General features: G+C 45.3%; 1 protein-coding gene across 1 annotated transcript; it reads right to left on the bottom strand.

The window, feature by feature from the left end:
• Window positions 1–269: 269 nt before the first annotated feature.
• Window positions 270–18,414, bottom strand: LOC110497447 (sarcoplasmic/endoplasmic reticulum calcium ATPase 2). The gene is made up of 23 exons (XM_036954370.2): window positions 17,886–18,414; window positions 16,964–17,083; window positions 16,600–16,617; window positions 16,426–16,508; window positions 16,060–16,164; window positions 15,784–15,922; window positions 12,538–12,704; window positions 11,559–11,714; window positions 11,252–11,393; window positions 10,795–10,961; window positions 10,387–10,475; window positions 9,492–9,594; window positions 8,235–8,366; window positions 7,953–8,078; window positions 7,610–7,831; window positions 7,339–7,450; window positions 6,612–6,853; window positions 6,192–6,412; window positions 5,649–5,851; window positions 5,332–5,417; window positions 5,066–5,199; window positions 4,503–4,620; window positions 270–2,784 (listed from the first exon to the last, which is right to left on the bottom strand). Exons 2-23 carry the CDS (start codon window positions 17,079–17,081, stop codon window positions 2,476–2,478), a joined length of 3,192 nt encoding a protein of 1,063 aa, XP_036810265.1. The 5' UTR covers window positions 17,082–17,083; window positions 17,886–18,414; the 3' UTR covers window positions 270–2,475.
• Between the last annotated feature and the right edge of the window lie 21 nt (window positions 18,415–18,435).

Here is an 18,435-nt window from a genome sequence, read left to right as displayed (position 1 = left end):
CAACATCAGCGTTTCCCAATGTAGGCTGTTTTTTTGCCCTAGCACTACACAGTGGATTGAAGTACCCAACTCTTCTTCAAGCTTTGATTTTTTTTGGGGGGTGGGGGGGGGGGCAGGACCGAGCTTGGGAAACCATGGACGACATGGTGAGGGGCCATATTGAGACACATTGTGGCTTTACAATGTGAAGAATACCCTAACCACAGCCATGTATTTAAATACATTGCTCTGACCTCTAACTGTCAAATTAGCAACCACAGAAACGTACATTTAAATTAACAATTTTATTGTTTTCATCCCATAAAGCATTTTCAATATTTCAAATAGCAGTAATGTGACAGACAGCAATGGAACAATTTACAATAAACAAAATACATTCCCACTTTAATTCAGTCAAAATTAAATGTTGTAAAAAGTTCCAATTACTCCACTCAATGTTTATTCCTTTGAAGTTGTTAATTTAAGAATTATTTTGCTTATTGGTTTCAGATGAAGACACAGAGCACTTGCAGAACGCTAGTAGAGAAACAGAGATGGAAAGAAAAGAGACCTCTTCTCTCAGCATCTCTCCCTCATCCCCCTTTTCCACTCCTCTCATTCTTACACCTATTAATGATTTTTATAATAACCCTTTACTACAAAAAAATTGCACCCCTAATTGTTTACAGGCACAGTAGGGGTACTACAGATGCCACAGCGACAATGAATCAGAATTACCGTAGTAGTTCTCTCAATCATAATAAACAAAAAACAATGTTGGGGGGGGGGTGGTTAGCAAATTTGGTGTGTAGTCAAAAAAACACAAGTGTTCCCAGCCCTAACAAACCCACTACTATAGGGGAAGTGGTATTGGTGTCCACATAAGCAGACTACACAACTTTGTACCTTTAGTTCATGGTGTGATGTCAGAGTGGCTGTTAAGACTATCAAAACACATGATCAACTAGTAGAATGGTAGAGTAGCCTAGCTGAAATATGATGCAATTTCTCAGCCCGACAACAATGTCAGACATGTTGGAGCCTTCCGGAGAGGCAAGTCTACTACTTCTAGGCCTACGTGAGGAACTTTAAGGATGCAGCTGAAATCGTGTGGAGGACATCAGAACGAATCTGGTAACGCAAAAAGATGCCAAGCCTGCACCTAAAGCCCATTACTACCCAACCTAGACAGTTCTAGTATAGAGCAACAGTCAGCGTGTTTGAGGAGGATGTGTTTGAGCAAGGCACAGCGCAGAATCGCTAATCTTGATCACATAACGAGTAGTTATTTAGAATGCAAGGTGATTTGGAGATCAGTGATTCTGAGCAGTCCATCTGCAATGTACCAGTAGTCAATCTCAAACATGCATGATGATAAGGAGACAAAGGGTATGATGTCATAAAGAGTAGCCAACCTTAATCAGAACCGTACATGGAGGCAACATCCATTCTGTAGCAAAGAAGTTAAGCATAGAAATCTGACAAATCAAAAAAAGAAAACAATTCCGTGTCGTTAATAAATATGAATAGTGCAGTGAAAACGAACGCAAAATCTTTTACTTTTCAAAATTCAGCTTTGCCAGCCCATAACCCTAAGAAATACACATTAAAGAAGTACTCTGCTGTCCTTCTCTAGACACAGTTTGATGACACCTAAATTAAATCAAATATGAATTGATTAATTTCTGAAGCTGACTGGAATGTCAGTGTGTGGCCAGTCTGACTGATGCTGGAAGATTCTTCAGCTTTCCCTTTCCATCCAGTCATCCCTCCATTCCCTAGACTGGACTGAAGAAGCTGCTTTCTCTCTATCTTCCCACCTGTCACCTTACAGGTAGAGAAACTGGAATGAAATTTATAAGTACTATCTTATGTTAGAAATCATCTATAGACAGGAATTTACCTTTCAAAATTGAATAAATATGCAGGAGAGAGTTCAAGACACAAGCAACAGCCATATTCAATCAACTCCGCTAAACAAGCTTTCTGGGGAGAAGTTAAATTGAAAAAAGATAAACACTCATTCTGAGCGGCCAGAAAGATAGTTTGAATCAACTACAAAGTTGCGTTTCTTCTCTGCTTTGTCCCACATTGTAAAAATTGTGTTGTCAAGGAGCTACGTGAACCCAAACGTGCGTTCTTTCTGCACAAGAGGAGTGTTATTTTCAAGAACTATTCCGGTAACACGTTAAACCAGGCATGATTAAATAGGACCTTGAGTTTTGTAAAATCCCTCACTTACGCTCAGGGCCCGTATTAAAAAAGTCAGAGTGATGAGCTAGGTTGTATCAGCTCCCTCCTCTTCACTTCCTTTGTATCCCTCTTCCTCTCACCGTCTCAGATTGTTCACCCCTGGCTTTATCCCTCTAAAAATGTATTTTTTTAATGTTTCCTTTCCCTGCACTCCATCTTCACCTCAACTTGCTCCCCTATTTATTTTATAGTTCCTTCCCTTTCATTCATTCCCCAAACCCCTCCCACCCCATCTTCTCCCCTTCACTCATAGAACATGTTAGTAATATCAGAGTCCAGGCTGTAAATCCAGATTAGTAGCGGGAACGACATTAAAACAAACGACCAGGACACGCCCTTGAACGCCCTGCTCACGGCGGCGGTCATGCCCCCTGGCCCTTGACCCCTCCGCCGGCGCTCCCGCTCCTCCTCCTGGCGCTCCACGTTGGTACCCGGCTCGATCCAGTTCCGGGCCAGGAACTTAAGAGCCTCGTCCATGAAGATGACAGGCAGGGACATCTTGAGGACCACAACCCACTGTGGCCATGACAGGGGGCGGATCTGGAACACTACCTGGATGGGAGAAAAGGCAAGGGAGAGAGGGGAGAAAAGGCAAGGGAGAGAGGGGAGAAAAGGCAAGGGAGAGAAGGGAGAAAAGGGAGAGAAGGGAGAAAAGGCAAGGGAGAGAAGGGATGGGAGAGAGAAGGCAAGGGGTGGTTAAACAATGAGATATCGGAGGAGAACAATGTAACACACAGGCACTTCATTGTACAGCAGAGGTCATTTTGGCAGTTAAAAAAAAAAAAATTCAGTCAAGTCTTAGTCCCATTTTTTGGCATTTGAATAATGATTTAGTCTGTCAAAATAATGAAAACAATGGGACCATTTTGGTCAACTAAAATGTCCTTTCATTTTAGTCACATGACATTTGTACTGCCTCTTTAACCTATAGTAAATATTAAACATATCACTGACTTCCATGTGCATAAACATACATAACCTTGTCCTACCAAGATATTTTTCTGCATTAGATCATATTCTTCCACAAAGCATAAATAATAATATTATATAAACTCAGCAAAAAAAAGAAACATCCTCTCACTGTCAACTGCGTTTGTTTTCAGCAAACTTAACATGTGTAAATATTTGTGTGAACATAAGATTCAACAACTGAGACAAACTGAACATGTTCCACAGACATGTGACCAACAGAAAATGAATAATGTGTCCCTGAACAAAGGGTGGGGGGTCAAAATCAAAAGTAAATTCGTAATCTGGTGTGGCCACCAGCTGCATTAAGTACTGCAGTGCATCTCCTCCTCATGGACTGCACCAGATTTGCCAGTTCTTGCTGAGAGATTTTACCCCACTCTTCCTCCGGGCACCTGCAGGTCCCCGGACATTTCTGGGGGGGAAATGGCCCTAGCCCTCACCCACCGAGCCAACAGGTCCCAGACGTGCTCAATGGGATTGAGATCCGGGCGCTTCGCTGGCCATAGCAGCGCTGGCCATAGCACTGAAATCACACACAGAACGAGCAGTATGGCTGGTGGCATTGTCATGCTGGAGAGTCATGTCAGGTTGAGCCTGCAGGAAGGGTACCACATGAGGGAGGAGGATGTCTTCCCTGTAAAGCACAGCGATGAGATTGCCTGCAATGACAACAAGCTCAATCCGATGATGCTGTGACACACCGCCCCAGACCATGACGGACCCTCCACCTCGATCCCGCTCCAGAGTACAGGTCTCTGTGTAATCCGACCATCAGCCCTGGTGAGACAAAACCGCGACTCATCCGTGAAGAGTACTTTTTGCCAGTCCAGCAACGGTGGGTTTGTGCCCATAGGCTCAAATGTTGTTGCCGGTGAGGACCTGCCTTACAACAGGCCTACAAGCCCTGTCCAGCCTCTCTCAGCCTATTGCGGACAGTCTGAGCACTGATGGAGGGATTGTGCGTTCCTGGTGTAACTCAGGCAGTTGTTGTTGCCATCCTGTACGTGTCCCGCTGGTGTGATGTTCGGATGTACCGATCCTGTGCAGGTGTTGTTACACGTGGTCTGCCACTGCGAGGACGATCAGCTGTCCGTCCTGTAGCGCTGTCTTAGGCATCACCCAGTACGGACATGGCAATTTATTGCCCTGGCCACATCTGCAGTCCTCATGCCACCTTGCAGCATGCCTAAGGCACGTTCACGCAGATGAGCAGGGACCCTGGGCATCTTTCTTTTAGTGTTTTTCTGAGTCAGTAGAACATTTATGCCAGATGAACGAACACACACACACACACTTACAGGCAGGGGGTCAACGTAGAGGATGAGGAAGTGGAGCGCCATGGAGAGACAGATAGCTCCCACCAGCCAGGGGTTGGACCAAGGAGGCATCTTCAGCAGGGACTGGTTTTCTGACAGACTGAGGACAAGGACACACACAGCGGTGCTCAGAAATGGACCAGTACAAACTCATAAGATGCCAATAGAATATTGATATTAAACACAACAGAGCTCTGGATATCAGTACAAAGTCAGATGTCAGTAAAATATCCACACATATACTAAATAATCTGATAAAAATCTGTACTCGATTGAATAGGCATGCATATCATGATCTTTTTTGTTTGTTTAATTTGACGTAAATATTTATGTCTGATTGAAAAGAGAAAAGGTGGACTACAAATGCAATAGAACTGAATGAACTGTACAGTCAATATTCATACATGTAGAATGTACTGTGACTAATAAATAGAAATGTTATTGTTCGAGAACTAAACTTCTGTGTCGCGTCACAAATAATAATCTCTGTGACCGATGCTAAGTACCGCAAGGAATCGTTGGGAGTTGCAGTTTTAGTAGCGTACCTGTTGAGGGCGTTACACATCTCTATGGTAACGAGCACGGACAGGGCCATGGTCATGGGGTAGGGCGACTCGAACACTGAGCACTGCACCCCCGCAAAATCCCCGTGGCCTTCACTGCACTGGAGATAGTGGGACTGAGGAGGAGGAGGAGGAGGAGAGAAAATAGAGAGAGCAAAAAATATATAAAAAGAGCAAGATGGGGAGGGAGTGAGAGGTCAGAGATGTTAAAGTAAGAGAAGTGAGAGAAGAGAGGGACGTGTTCTTACCAGTTGGTAGAAGGAGAGTTTGGGTCCGTCGTGTGCTGCCATGAACCACCAGGCTGCAGCTCCTACTGTGGCCGCTCCCACGTAGCCTGAGAGAGAGGTCAAAGGTTAGATGTGTATATTCTAGAATCCCAGCTGATATTGTGACGTAAAAATCACAATCGTCCAAATGTTATTGGTTTACAAATACATCAGTCACAAAGCACTCATGAGGCTACCTCTGCAAAGTATACAAGCTCAAAATACTGTCTGTTCATAATCTATAGCCTCAATGCGGTATCTGCCATAGATATAGATCGAGATATACTAGATTTACTCACATCCGACAATGAGGTATCTGCAGAAGAGCCAGCCGGAGATGAGTGGCTCCTTGGGGGAGCGTGGGGGGCGGGACATGATGTCCAGGTCAGGGGGGTTGAAGCCCAGGGCGGTGGCCGGGAAGCCGTCTGTCACCAGGTTGACCCACAGCAACTGGACTGGGATCAGGGCCTCGGGCATGCCCAGCGCAGCCGTCATGAAAATACTGGAGGGGACAGGGTCGGAGTGAGAGAGGGATACAACATAATAATTCAGAAATCCTCTTTCACTGTCCCAGACTACTATTTTCCCTCAAGTTAATCCCTTCAACCATCCCTCCTTTTAAAATGTTCCTTCTCCCTATTGTCACCTGACCTAAAGAGTACTCCTAAATGTCCACCACTGTTCTGTTATCCTTCCCCTTTATTTATAACCGTAACCCCACCACCCTCTCTCCCTCTCCACACCATACAACCTCTCCTATAAACGGTTTCATTTTGTTATAGATGGCTTTCCCTTCCTCTCCTCTAATCCATCCCTCTCGTCCCCCTTCCCCCTATCCTCACCAGACAACCTCTCCTATGTTGGAAGAGATGAGGTATCGTATGAACTGTTTCATGTTGTTGTAGATGGCTCTGCCCTCTTCTACAGCCGCTACGATGGTAGAGAAGTTATCATCAGCTAAGATCATCTCGGAGGCGGACTTGGCCACAGCCGTGCCTGAACCCATGGCGATACCGATCTCTGCCTTCTTCAGGGCTGGCGCATCATTTACTCCATCACCAGTCTGAGAGTGGGATGGAGGGATGGGGCAAGAACAGGCAGTGAGTCAAAACAAGGGAGGAAACGCATGAAAGGCCCCACACAATGCAAACATGCCTTTTTAAGTGTCACAAAGTAGAGCCCTAGACAGGAACACACTGTTGCCAGAGATACACACACACTTTCACCAACCCCCTAAACACACTCACACATCCCCCCCTCACCATGGCTGTGATGTCATCAAGGCTCTGTAGGTACTCCACGATACGGCTCTTGTGTGTGGGTTCCACGCGGGCAAAGCAGCGTCCGGTACGACAGGCCTGCCTCTGGAGGTGGGGGGGCAGCTCGTCAAACTCCCTCCCCGTCAGGCCCCCTGAGAACGGGTCGTCCCTGCCCGCCTCCTCCTCCTCCTCCGTGATGATGCCCACGCGACGACAGATGGACATGGCCGTGCCCTTGTTGTCACCTGGGGGGGACGTGAGTTTAGAGGCAAGACGTTAGAGATGACACCCAGCAGGCAAAACGGTTTGAAATTGCGTTATTAGGCCCGGGCCGATACCAGTATCGTGATACTCGATAGTGTCGTGGTAAGTAAACAAAACACAAAGCGGATTTAACTTAGAGGAAAAAAATCCAGAATGCCACATTTATTTAATTTTCCAAGTTAAAGCAAACAATATTTGACATACAGCAGCTTTTTAAAGGACAAAAAAAAAGTTTGGTCTGCATCGTGTTTGCATTTTTGCCATTGAAAAAATATTGCAATACTGCTATCGTCCCGGCCTTTCACGTTATAATATAATTTTAAGGTAGACGAGTGGGAGGCTAGAAATTCTGTTCAGTTGACTTTATTGAATCCCCTCGGATTATGTGTCTTGCATCTCCCCATCCAACAAACACGTATCACAACACAACAAACAACCGAGGGAGTGTGTGCGAGGCGTGTCATACCCGTGATCATGATGACCCGGATGCCAGCCTGTCGACACATGCGGACCGCACCAAGTACTTCCTTCCTGGGGGGGTCCAGCATCCCCACGCAGCCCACGAAGGTCAGGTCCGACTGGGGGGACATTGTTGTTTATTTAACGCTAATCAAATAAAACTATTTGAAGTGCCTTTAAAATCCACAACACACTTTATAGTCAAAAATCAATAAAAAGAGATTTAATAAAAAGTGCATAATAACACAAAGGATGAAATAATCCTAAAAATCACTCACCTCGTAGTCGGCGAAGGTAGCCGAGTTCTCCAGGTTGAGGGAGCGTATCTCGGGGGGTGAGTCCCGGGTCGCCATGGCGAGGCATCGGAGGGTGTCCCGCCCCGTGGCCCACTCCCTGACGGTCCCCTGGAGCTGCTCCCGCCCCGCTGGTGTCATGGGCACCCGCGCGCCCCCGTTCACCCGGATCCAACGGCAGCGCTCCAGCACGCTCTCCGGAGCTCCCTGGGAGAGAGAAGACAAGTTGATACAAAGTGAGGAGAGAGAGATAGAGAAAGAGCTCAGAAGAAAGAAATGCGTAAGGAACAGAAACGACAAGAAAGAACAGAGAGAGGAGAGAGCTGACCTTGACAAACATCTTGGCCCCCGTGGCAGAGCGGCTGAGCTTGTTGGGAGAACAGAACACTGACATGGACTTCCTGTCACGAGAGAACTCCAACGTCAACTCCTTCCTCATCAACTGTTTAATCACCTGATGGAGAGGATAGAGGGAGGGAGAGAGAGGAGATATCATTCAATCATCCTGCCAGGAGGTAAATTAGGTCAGCACGTCTCAAATGGTACACACAGATTTTTTTCAAAAGCACGGACACAGATTTTTTTATTTATTTTACAGACACACACACACCGAGCAGCAGGCAGTAGCTCTCTCGACAGCGGACAGTCCTCGGAGGTCTGTGTCGAACACGTTCATCTTCTCCACCAGACAGCACAGGGCCGTCTCTGTGGCTTCGCCTACCTTCTCATACACACCCTTAGACTGGGGGGGGGGGGGGGGGGGGGGCGACACACACACCCACAGGTTAAGGGTCAACAAGGATATTATTTGAATGTATTATTCCAAACAGATGCTACTGGACTGGAACAAAAAAAAGTAGCTCTCCAGGACTAGAACTAAGAAGTATCTGTCTGTGGACATTTGTATGCATCATGGTGTGCAGGGCAGAGCAGTGGTTATATATGGTGTGCAGGGCAGAGCAGTGGTTATATATGGTGTGCAGGGCAGGGCAGTGGTTATATATGGTGTGCAGGGCAGAGCAGTGGTTATATATGGTGTGCAGGGCAGAGCAGTGGTTATATGGTGTGCAGGGCAGAGCAGTGGTTATATATGGTGTGCAGGGCAGGGGTTATATATGGTGTGCAGGGCAGAGCAGTGGTTATATATGGTGTGCAGGGCAGAGCAGTGGTTATATATGGTGGGCAGGGCAGAGCAGGGGCTATGGTGTGCAGAGCAGTGGTTATATATGGTGTGCAGGGCAGAGCAGTGGTTATATATGGTGGGCAGGGCAGAGCAGTGGTTGTATATGGTGTGCAGGGCAGGGGCTATGGTGTGTAGTGTAGTAGTTATGATGTGCAGGGCAGTGGTTATATGGTGTGCAGGGCAGTGGTTATATGGTGTGCAGGGCAGTGGTTATATGGTGTGCAGGGCAGTGGTTATATGGTGTGCAGGGCAGTGGTTATATGGTGTGCAGGGCAGTGGTTATATGGTGTGCAGGGCAGTGGTTATATGGTGTGCAGGGCAGTGGTTATATGGTGTGCAGGGCAGTGGTTATATGGTGTGCAGGGCAGTGGTTATATGGTGTGCAGGGCAGTGGTTATATGGTGTGCAGGGCAGTGGTTATATGGTGTGCAGGGCAGTGGTTATATGGTGTGCAGGGCAGTGGTTATATGGTGTGCAGGGCAGTAGTTATATGGTGTGCAGGGCAGTAGTTATATGGTGTGTAGTGTAGTAGTTATGGTGTGTAGTGTAGTAGTTATGGTGTGTAGTGTAGTGGTTATGGTGTGTAGTGTAGTAGTTATGGTGTGTAGTGTAGTAGTTATGGTGTGTAGTGTAGTGGTTATGGTGTGCAGTGCAGTGAGCAAAGTGGGCTGGCACTGTTCTCACCTCGTTGTAGTCCAGAGAGGAGTCGTTACACAGAGCACAGATAGAGGCCATCTCCACCAGGCCCTCATACTGACTACACTTCACTATCGTCTCATCCTTATACCTGGGGAAGAGAGAGAGAGGGGACAAAGAGAAGAGAGTTAAAGGTGGATATGGAAGATGACATGGGGAGAGATAAGAGGGAGAGAGGGTAAGAGAGAAAGGGGAAAGATGGAGTAAGAAGTAAGGGATTGTGAAAAGCCAGAAGAGGGGGAGAATGAGACCAGAGAAAGAAAGAAGTAGAGGGGAACCAAATATTAGAAAGATAACATTTCTCAGCATCTTAAAGGTCCAGTGCAATCAGAAACGTGATTCATCTGTAATATATATATTTCCACACTGAGGTTGAAATAAAACGGAACTTGTGAAAAATGATAATGTCCAATTGACAAGACTGCCTGAAATGTCAGCCTATTTTGGTGGGATAGAGTTTTGGCCAGCCTGGTGTCATCACCAGGCAGTAAATTAGTTAATAGACCAATAAGAGTCCAAACCCCTCTGCCAATAACAGGTCGTTTTCAGTTTTCCCCTCCCCACTCAGACAGTCCTAGCAAAATTGGGGATGAGTGAGTCGTCATGACGTCTAGTGCTTTCAAGACAACTGGAAACTCCAAAGAAATGCGGACAAATCATGACCTCCCTGATCTTCAGTTCAGAATTTCAGCGCTCTAGAAAGATGCGAGAGTTTCTGGCATGGAATTTCATGTTGGATGACCATTCAAAGAGATTTTTCCCGGTCGGGGCTCGTTTTGTTCCCGAGTTCCCCGTTGTCTTGAACGGACTGAAGTCCGATATTTCCAAGTTCTCAGTTGTTTTGAACATGGCAATCATCAGTTAAAAGGTTAAAGGCACTCACACTTCCCCTTCCGGGGCGTAAGTCGATCCGGTCACCGAAAACTCACTCAGGGCGCATCGCTCCCCTGACACACTGTCCACAACAAATATCTACACACACATGCAGATACAGACAGACCGGGTTAGAAAATACACACTCATTGTCACAATCAGTTAGGTTAGGTCAGCATCAGGCTGAGTGTCTGTCAATCAACATGCCAAACCATTCCACTTTCAGGTCAGCTCCAGGAAACCAAAAGTGGTTACTCATCTCCCATCTCCATTTTTCCCCCCTCCCTCCCTCTCTCCCTCCCTCTCTCCCTCCCTCCCTCCCTCCCTCTCTCCCTCCCTCTCTCCCTCCCTCTCTCCCTCCCTCTCTCCCTCTCTCCCTCTCTCCCTCTCTCCCTCCCTCTCTCCCTCCCTCTCTCACCCGGTGGACAGACATCTGGTTGGTGGTGAGGGTGCCAGTCTTGTCGGAGCAGATGACAGAGGTGCAGCCCAAGGTCTCCACAGAGGGCAGACTGCGGACGATGGCATTCTTCCGGGCCATGCGTCTGGTCCCCAGAGCCAGGCAGGTGGTGATCACAGCGGGTAGGCCTGTGGGCGGGCAAGATTGAATAGGGTGAAGGGACAGTTAAATATATGGTTCCATAATGGTTCTTCCGAGTCATGTAACAAAAGTACACTGGCTGATCAATCTATTTATCGAGTTAAGAGCCTACATGGACACAGAGAGGAGCTGTCTTGAGAGAATTCATTTTGATTTAGATTGCTCAGAATAGAATAGAATTGACTCATGCTCTACTTTGTGTGTGTCACATGGAGGCAGAGAAAGAAATAAGAGAAGAGAGATAGGAAAGAGAGAGGTGGTTGGTCCCACAACGTACCCTCAGGGATGGCAGCTACAGCCAGTGCCACAGCGATCTTGAAGTAGTAGACGGCCCCTCTGAGCCAGCTGCCACCGTGGACCGGGTCATTGAAATGGCCCACGTTGATACCCCACACTGCCACACAGATCACTGTGATCACCTAGAGTGAGGGAGAGAGCCTGTAATCACAACACTGCCACTCACAATTTTTTAAAACATTTTTATGTTATTTAACTAGGAAAGTCAGTTAAGGAACAATACAGCTGACAGATTACATAAAATGAATGAGGAAAAGAAAGAGGGAAGAGAAGTAAAGTCCTTGTACCTTGGACAGCTGTTCTCCAAACTGGTCCAGTTTCTGCTGCAGCGGTGTTCTCTCTGGGTCTGTAGCAGCCATCTCGTCGCGAATCTTCCCGATCTCAGTCTGCACCCCTGTAGCTACCACCACACCTATAGCTCTGCCCGCCGCAATGTTGGTGCCCTGGAAGAACAATGATACAAAGCAATGTGTTGGTACACTCTTAACTACTACAGGAGTTTGATCTGAAAAGCAGCATACTTTTCCAGATCAAATAGAAACACGAATCAAGAGAAGAAAAAAAAAAACGTAGGGATTACAGTCAACACAAGAGCAGAAAGACGTCTTTTCAACCAGAAATACACACTGTATTTTCAACATTTTGTCAAAGACATTTAAAACCACAAAGAAGTGTTTCCAACGTCTTGTGCTCCTTGGGTAGATGTATTATAAATCACAAATTGTGTTCTGACTATGTAGGTGGTGTGCGGGGGGGGGGTCAACAACATGCATCTCACACATTCGGTATCGTTTAGTGATATACAGAACAGAATCCGTATGTGGGGGTAGGTCTAGTACCAACACAGCCCTCGATGGTCCAGTTCGATGGCTCCACTATCAGTACATTGACCTGGAAGACAGTGGTCTTGAAGCTCGTTCACCTGGCTCTTCAGAAGTGCATGAGGAGCACTTTAGTAGGTTACATCACACAGTATATTGTGTATTTTTGTACGTGTCCTGTGCAAACAATGTGAGTGATGTTTTATTCTACAAACGGTTGAGTCACACCTTCAACACTCACATCAAAGCATCACAGTGCACACACACAGTCCTGAGTTCTGGTTCCTCTCTCACACCATATCTCCCATTAGAGCAATAAAACACACACACACACACAAACAAATGTGCACCTTTTAGCTTGATGCCTTAATCCCACGTGCTGTGCTGGTCTATTTCTAATCAGATAATGACCCCCCCCCACCCCCCCACCACCACCACCACTTACAGAGAACAGCATGTTTTTCTTGTCCTGGTTGACGGCTCGCGGGTCAGGCACTGGGTCTGTGTGTTTGATCACAGACACCGACTCCCCCGTCAGGATGGACTGGTCCACTCGCAGTGTGGTGGAGCGGATGGAGGTCAGCCGGATGTCTGCTGGGACTTTATCACCCACTGGGGGAAAACGGGGCGGAACGGGGAGGTGTTGGTTCAAGTCTTACATTGCAGAAATATGTGGACACCCCTTCAAATCAGTGGATTTGGCTATATCAGCCACACCCATTGCTGACAGGAGTATGAAAATTCAGCACAAGCCATGCAATCTCCATAGACAAACATTGACAGTTGAATGGCCCATACTGAAGAGCTCAGTGACTTTCAACGTGGCACCGTCATGGGATGCCACCTTTCCAAGTCAGTCTGTCAAATTTCTGCTCTGCTAGAGCTGCCCCAGTCAACAGTAAGCAAACAGACACCTCACAAGTCCTCAACTGGCAGCTTCATAAAATAGTACCCGCAAAACACCAGTCTCAACGTCAGTGAAGAGGCGACTTCGATGCTGACCTTCTAGGCAGAGTAGCAAAGAAAAAGCAATATCTCAGACTGGCCAATAAAAATAAAAGATTAAGATGAGCAAAAGAACATAGAGCATGGACCGAGGAACTCTAGTAGGCCAACATCCCGGAGTCACCTCTTCACTGTTGACTTTGAGAATGGTGTATTACGGTACTATTTAATGAAGCTGCCAGTTAAGGACTTGTGAGGCATCTGTTTCTCAAACTAGACATCCTAATGTACTTGTCCTCTTGCTCAGTTGTGCACTGAGGCCTCCCACTCCTCTTTCGATTCTGGTTAGTGCCAGTTTGCGCTGTTCTGTGAAGGGAGTAGTACACAGCATTGTACGAGATCTTCAGTTTCTTGGCAAGATCTCACATGGAATAGCCTTTATTTCTCAGAACAAGAATAGACTGATGCGTTTCAGAAGAACGTTTTTTGTTTGTTTCTGTTTTTGAGCCTGTAATTGAACCCACAAATGCTGATGCTCCAGATACTCAACTAGTCTAAAGGAGGCCAGTTTTATTGCTTCTTTAATTAGCACAGCAGCTTTCAGCTGTGCTAACATAATTGCAAAAGGGTTCTCTAATGATAAATTAGCCTTTTAAAATGATAAACTTGGATTAGCTAACACAATGTGCCATTTGAAAACAGGAGTGATGGTTGCTGATAATGGGCCTCTGTATGCCCATGTAGTTATTCCATAAAAAAATCTGCTGTTTCCAGCTACAATAGTAATTTACAAAATTAACGATGTATACACTGTAATTCTGACCAATTTGATGTTATTTTAAATAAATACGGGATTTTCTTTCAAAAACAAGGATATTTCTAAGTGACCCCAACCTTTGGAATGGTAATGTATATAAAACATACTTGGTAGCAGTAAAGGTGAGTGGACATCCTCCCTTTATAGTGGACCTTTGTCCAGCTACTGTATTTAAAACAAGTTGTTTCAACTTGTGTATATTTCCACATTGAAGCCATGCAATTTCTTAGAACAATGTAGAATGCAAACAGGGTCAAGTTAACATACTGAATTTAGCAAAGATGGGATAGGTCTACATGTTGTTATTTCGTTTCTGTAAGCTGTTTAACCAACTATAATGGACTAACATTGGAATTGATTCCAAGGCAATACATAAAAGACCATAAATACACATCTTAAAGCAACCACATATCTCGCCATGGAGCACGTTTCTGATTGGCCAGTGAGGGGCCAAGTCGACACACCCTAAACTTGTTTATTCATAAAAACCCAGCCCTTTTGCGCCCATGCCAGCAAACAGCGTTGATAATTATGGTTGTGAAAATAACTAAAATATTTGACACCGCCAGCGCTTAGATTGACCGTTGTGTTAAGTTTGTTCTAATACAAACCATATTATAATACAACCCATACTAAACTAAAGCCCATAGACTATTATCATCTTATTTCCACACAACTGCTGTTTTGTTTATTTATGACCTGTCAATCAACCAAATTCATTGATAAACATCTCAAACCCTGCAAGATCATTGGCTCAAAGGGATAGACAGGCAGTGAGTGATGTGATGATTGATGCGATAAACAGTGTGTTATGTTGTTTTTTTTAACAATCCTCCATGGATGATTCCCAAATGGCACTCTATTCCCTAGCTCTGGTCAAAAATAGCGCACTATAAAATGGAATAGGGTGTCATTTGGGATGCATCCCCCAGTGTTCCTCTGTGTAAACTGTGATTGGTGTCACAAAGTTCCCATGCTCTTTAAGCCAAACATCGCCACTGTGAATCTCTCGGAGTCACACACAAATAAAAAACACACTCAACCCCCATTTCCTCTGTTACTTCTTTGAAGCCCTAAGAATAGAAACGGAGCGCCTTGAGGATTCGACAATTGGGGCGGTCTTAACCCTTTGAGCTGTGTTGTCGCTAAAAGTCACACAAATTTGAAACTGACCCCCAAACCACATTTTCAGTCAGATATCTGTAAAAAGTTTAATAGCGAAAATATTTGGAAAAGAAAGGTTAGCGTCGCTGACCCCGTCTGGCCTCATTCCCAGAGCTTATCAAGATGCAGGGATATTGGGTATTGTAGGCCTCTTCGGATATCACATCAACTGACAGCACCTTGATTCAATTATTAATTTCCCATAAAACCTTTTTGATTTCCATGATGATGCGAGAGGGCAAATATCCAACCCATAAAGATAAAAACATGTCAAGGGTACCTAAAAAAAATATTTTGGGAAATTTAAACAACTCAGTCAATAATAGAACACTTTGGGTATGAGATTTACTAAATGGGTATGAGATTTACTAAATGGGTATGAGATTTACTAAATGGGTATGAGATTTACTAAATGGGTATGAGATTTGTAGTTTCTGTTTCCCCCTACACACCTGCCACCTTCGCTGTGTCTCCACTCCCCAGGTACAATGTATAGAACACTAGGGACCTTTCAGGAGTTACAGAATGTGTCGTTTTTTCCCCTACCTGCTATAGTAACTCAATATCATAGGTGTTTTGGGGGGAGCTGCTGTTCTTCTTTCCATTATTGGAGGACTTCTAATATAAAGAACACTTAGGCCCCAAGACTAGAGGATGGTGGCATTTTTCTGCCTACCTGCTATAGTACCTCAACAATGTTATCAGTTACAGTGTAGAACACTGTGGTCCCTAGAGGACTCTGGGACTTGTAGTTGTTCTGCCTACCTGCCACCTCCACTATGTCCCCAGGTACGAGGTCCTTAGCCCGGACCCTCTGGACACTCTTCCTGTCCTGTCGGTACACCTTCCCCATCTCAGGCTCATACTCCTTCAGCGCCTCGATCGCGTTCTCAGCATTACGCTCCTGGAAACACACACACACACACACACACGTGAATGAACACACATCGTCACACATTAAACTTGTTTATGCATGAACACACACACACACACTTAGGAAGGAACACGCACTAATGCAACATGTCAAAACACTGACTTTACCTGCCACACCCCAACGATAGCGTTGGCGATGAGGATGAGGAGGATGACGAAGGGTTCCACAAAGGCTGTGATGGTCCCCTCTCCTTCCTCGAACCAGGCAAGAGTCTGTCAGAAGAGAGAGAGAAGAGAGAGGTTAAATAGGAACTTGTTTTCAACAACCAAGAGAGTATGTGACAGAGATGGTAATACTGTGAGGATATAAAGAGTGAATAGTAATGCTCAGAGCAAAATATTGAAATAGCTATAAACATATGTCTGACTGGCTTTGGGGAGGCTGTAACTTAGCTATATACAGTAAAGCCACAGTATTTACGATAATGTTTGTTCAGGTTGTCTTTGTGTGTGTGTGTGTGTGTGTGTTCTTACGAAGGAGATGCAGGCAGCCAGCAGAAGAATCCGAACCAACAGATCCTCAAACTGTTCAAGGACCAGCTCCCATAGCGACTTCCCTGGAAACACAGATATGGAAAGAATGTAAATGCAGGGGACAGAGAGAGAGAGAGAGAGAGCGACCGGAGAGAGAGATAATGAACATCTTACCTTCTTCTGCCGGTAACTCTGCATCACGGAGTTCAGAAATCCAGAGAGAAAGAGAGATTGTTATAAACATAGTAATAACATTATCAGCCATCATCAATATCATCATCACATTACTAAACATAGGCCTAACTTGGGTGTCATTACTTTGTAATAATCATTGAAACAATTGAATACTGGTGAGAGTAAAAGGGGTCAAGGGTAAAGGATTAGGAGTGAAGGGTTTGGGCTGTGTCCCAAATGGCACCTATTCCCTACATTGTTCCCTACATTGGTCAAAAATAGTGAACTGAGTCCTATAGGCGCTGGTCAAAAGCAGTGCACTACATAGGTAATAGTGTCATTTAGGTCACGAACTAGGACATACCGTTTGGGCCCCATCTCTCCTTGCTCTTCCTCAGCTGTTCACAGCTCAGGCCTGTCGACTCATTCACACAGAAATACCCCAACACCTCCTCGACGGTCTTAGTATGGGCATTGTCCATCCCTGAAGGAGAGCGGGATAGAGAGAAGCGGGGTGGAGTCAAAGAGAGAGTGTGAAGGTGGATACACAACACATCAGTAGGTCTACATAACATTAAATCTTAACTAGTGAAAATAAAATGGGGGGGGGGGGGTAATTGTGTACTCTCCATTCTATTCATGATCTCACTGCACTGAATGAAACATGACCACAATATGGGGACCGACTTGATGCTGTAAATACCGATAATGTTGAGACCGAGGCCTGAGGCTCGTTTTGTAACGCCTGAGGACATTACAAAACGAGCCTAGATAGTGAATCAGATGCACCTGTTGCGTGTAAATTAGGTTGATTTACAGCACCTGTTCGGTTCAGGAGGGGGTTCAACACATGATACAATAAACTTCGCAACATCATAATATACTAGAACCGTGAATTCTCCGTCATGTTGTGCTAAATGCACCTAACGATGGTTCGAAGAAGATACAATGTCAGAATTTCAGAATGTTACCGACAGAATCATCTTCGCAGCATCCGACGCAGAGCTCAAGTGAGCACGCAGACACGGGTCAAGTGTTTGTCAACCACTCACATTATTTTACAAATAAAATAAAAGTAATGTCGTGTGTTTGTTGACATAACGATAAAGTCTCGTTGACGAGCTTTTAAATATCTGCATTGAAGGTAAATGTCCTACTTCCAGGCCGAGCCGCTGCGACGCCTTCAATATGCTAACATTTGCTAACTGGCGTTCTCAGAATCGGTACCTAGCGAATAATCCTGTTTGCACGGGACGTTTACACTCAATTAATTTAGGGAGACTTACCAGTACACTACGTATCCCGGTATTGCGTTGACTAACAACTAATTCCGAAACGTTGAGTAAATAACACAATATCAAAACAAATAGGATTAGAAAACCACAAAAAGAAAACGGTAATTCCCACGACGAATTGAGAAATCGATCTAACGTTACATTAACTGCCTGGCTATCTCTCCCACTGAATCACTAGCTAACGTTACGTCCTGGAAAATTATAAGGAAGGCATTTTCAGAGAATAACAGTAATTTTCTTCCGGTACAACTGAGATTTGTTGGAGCCGTATTCCCCTACTTTTATATTTGATTACAACACCGATGTCGTGCGCTTTAATCCACCCGCTATGTCACAACTATCTAAATAGCCGTCGCTTTATTTAATGCTAGGCCACAGAATTACACAGTTGTGCATCAGTGGCAGAAATCGTAGGAGCAGAAGTTAGGCCAATTAGAGACCTGGGATTTAGACTGAATTGTCTGTACAGCGAATCACATTGCAGCAATTTCTATAAACCCGCCTACCAGTGATTTGCTGCAGGAGGGTGGAACCCCAACCT

The sequence above is a fragment of the Oncorhynchus mykiss genome, chromosome 19 (assembly GCF_057628025.1).
Source record: "Oncorhynchus mykiss isolate SJ-2025 chromosome 19, ASM5762802v1, whole genome shotgun sequence".
In the NCBI taxonomy this organism is placed as follows: domain Eukaryota; kingdom Metazoa; phylum Chordata; class Actinopteri; order Salmoniformes; family Salmonidae; genus Oncorhynchus; species Oncorhynchus mykiss.
This window is presented reverse-complemented; position numbering and strand designations above follow the sequence as displayed.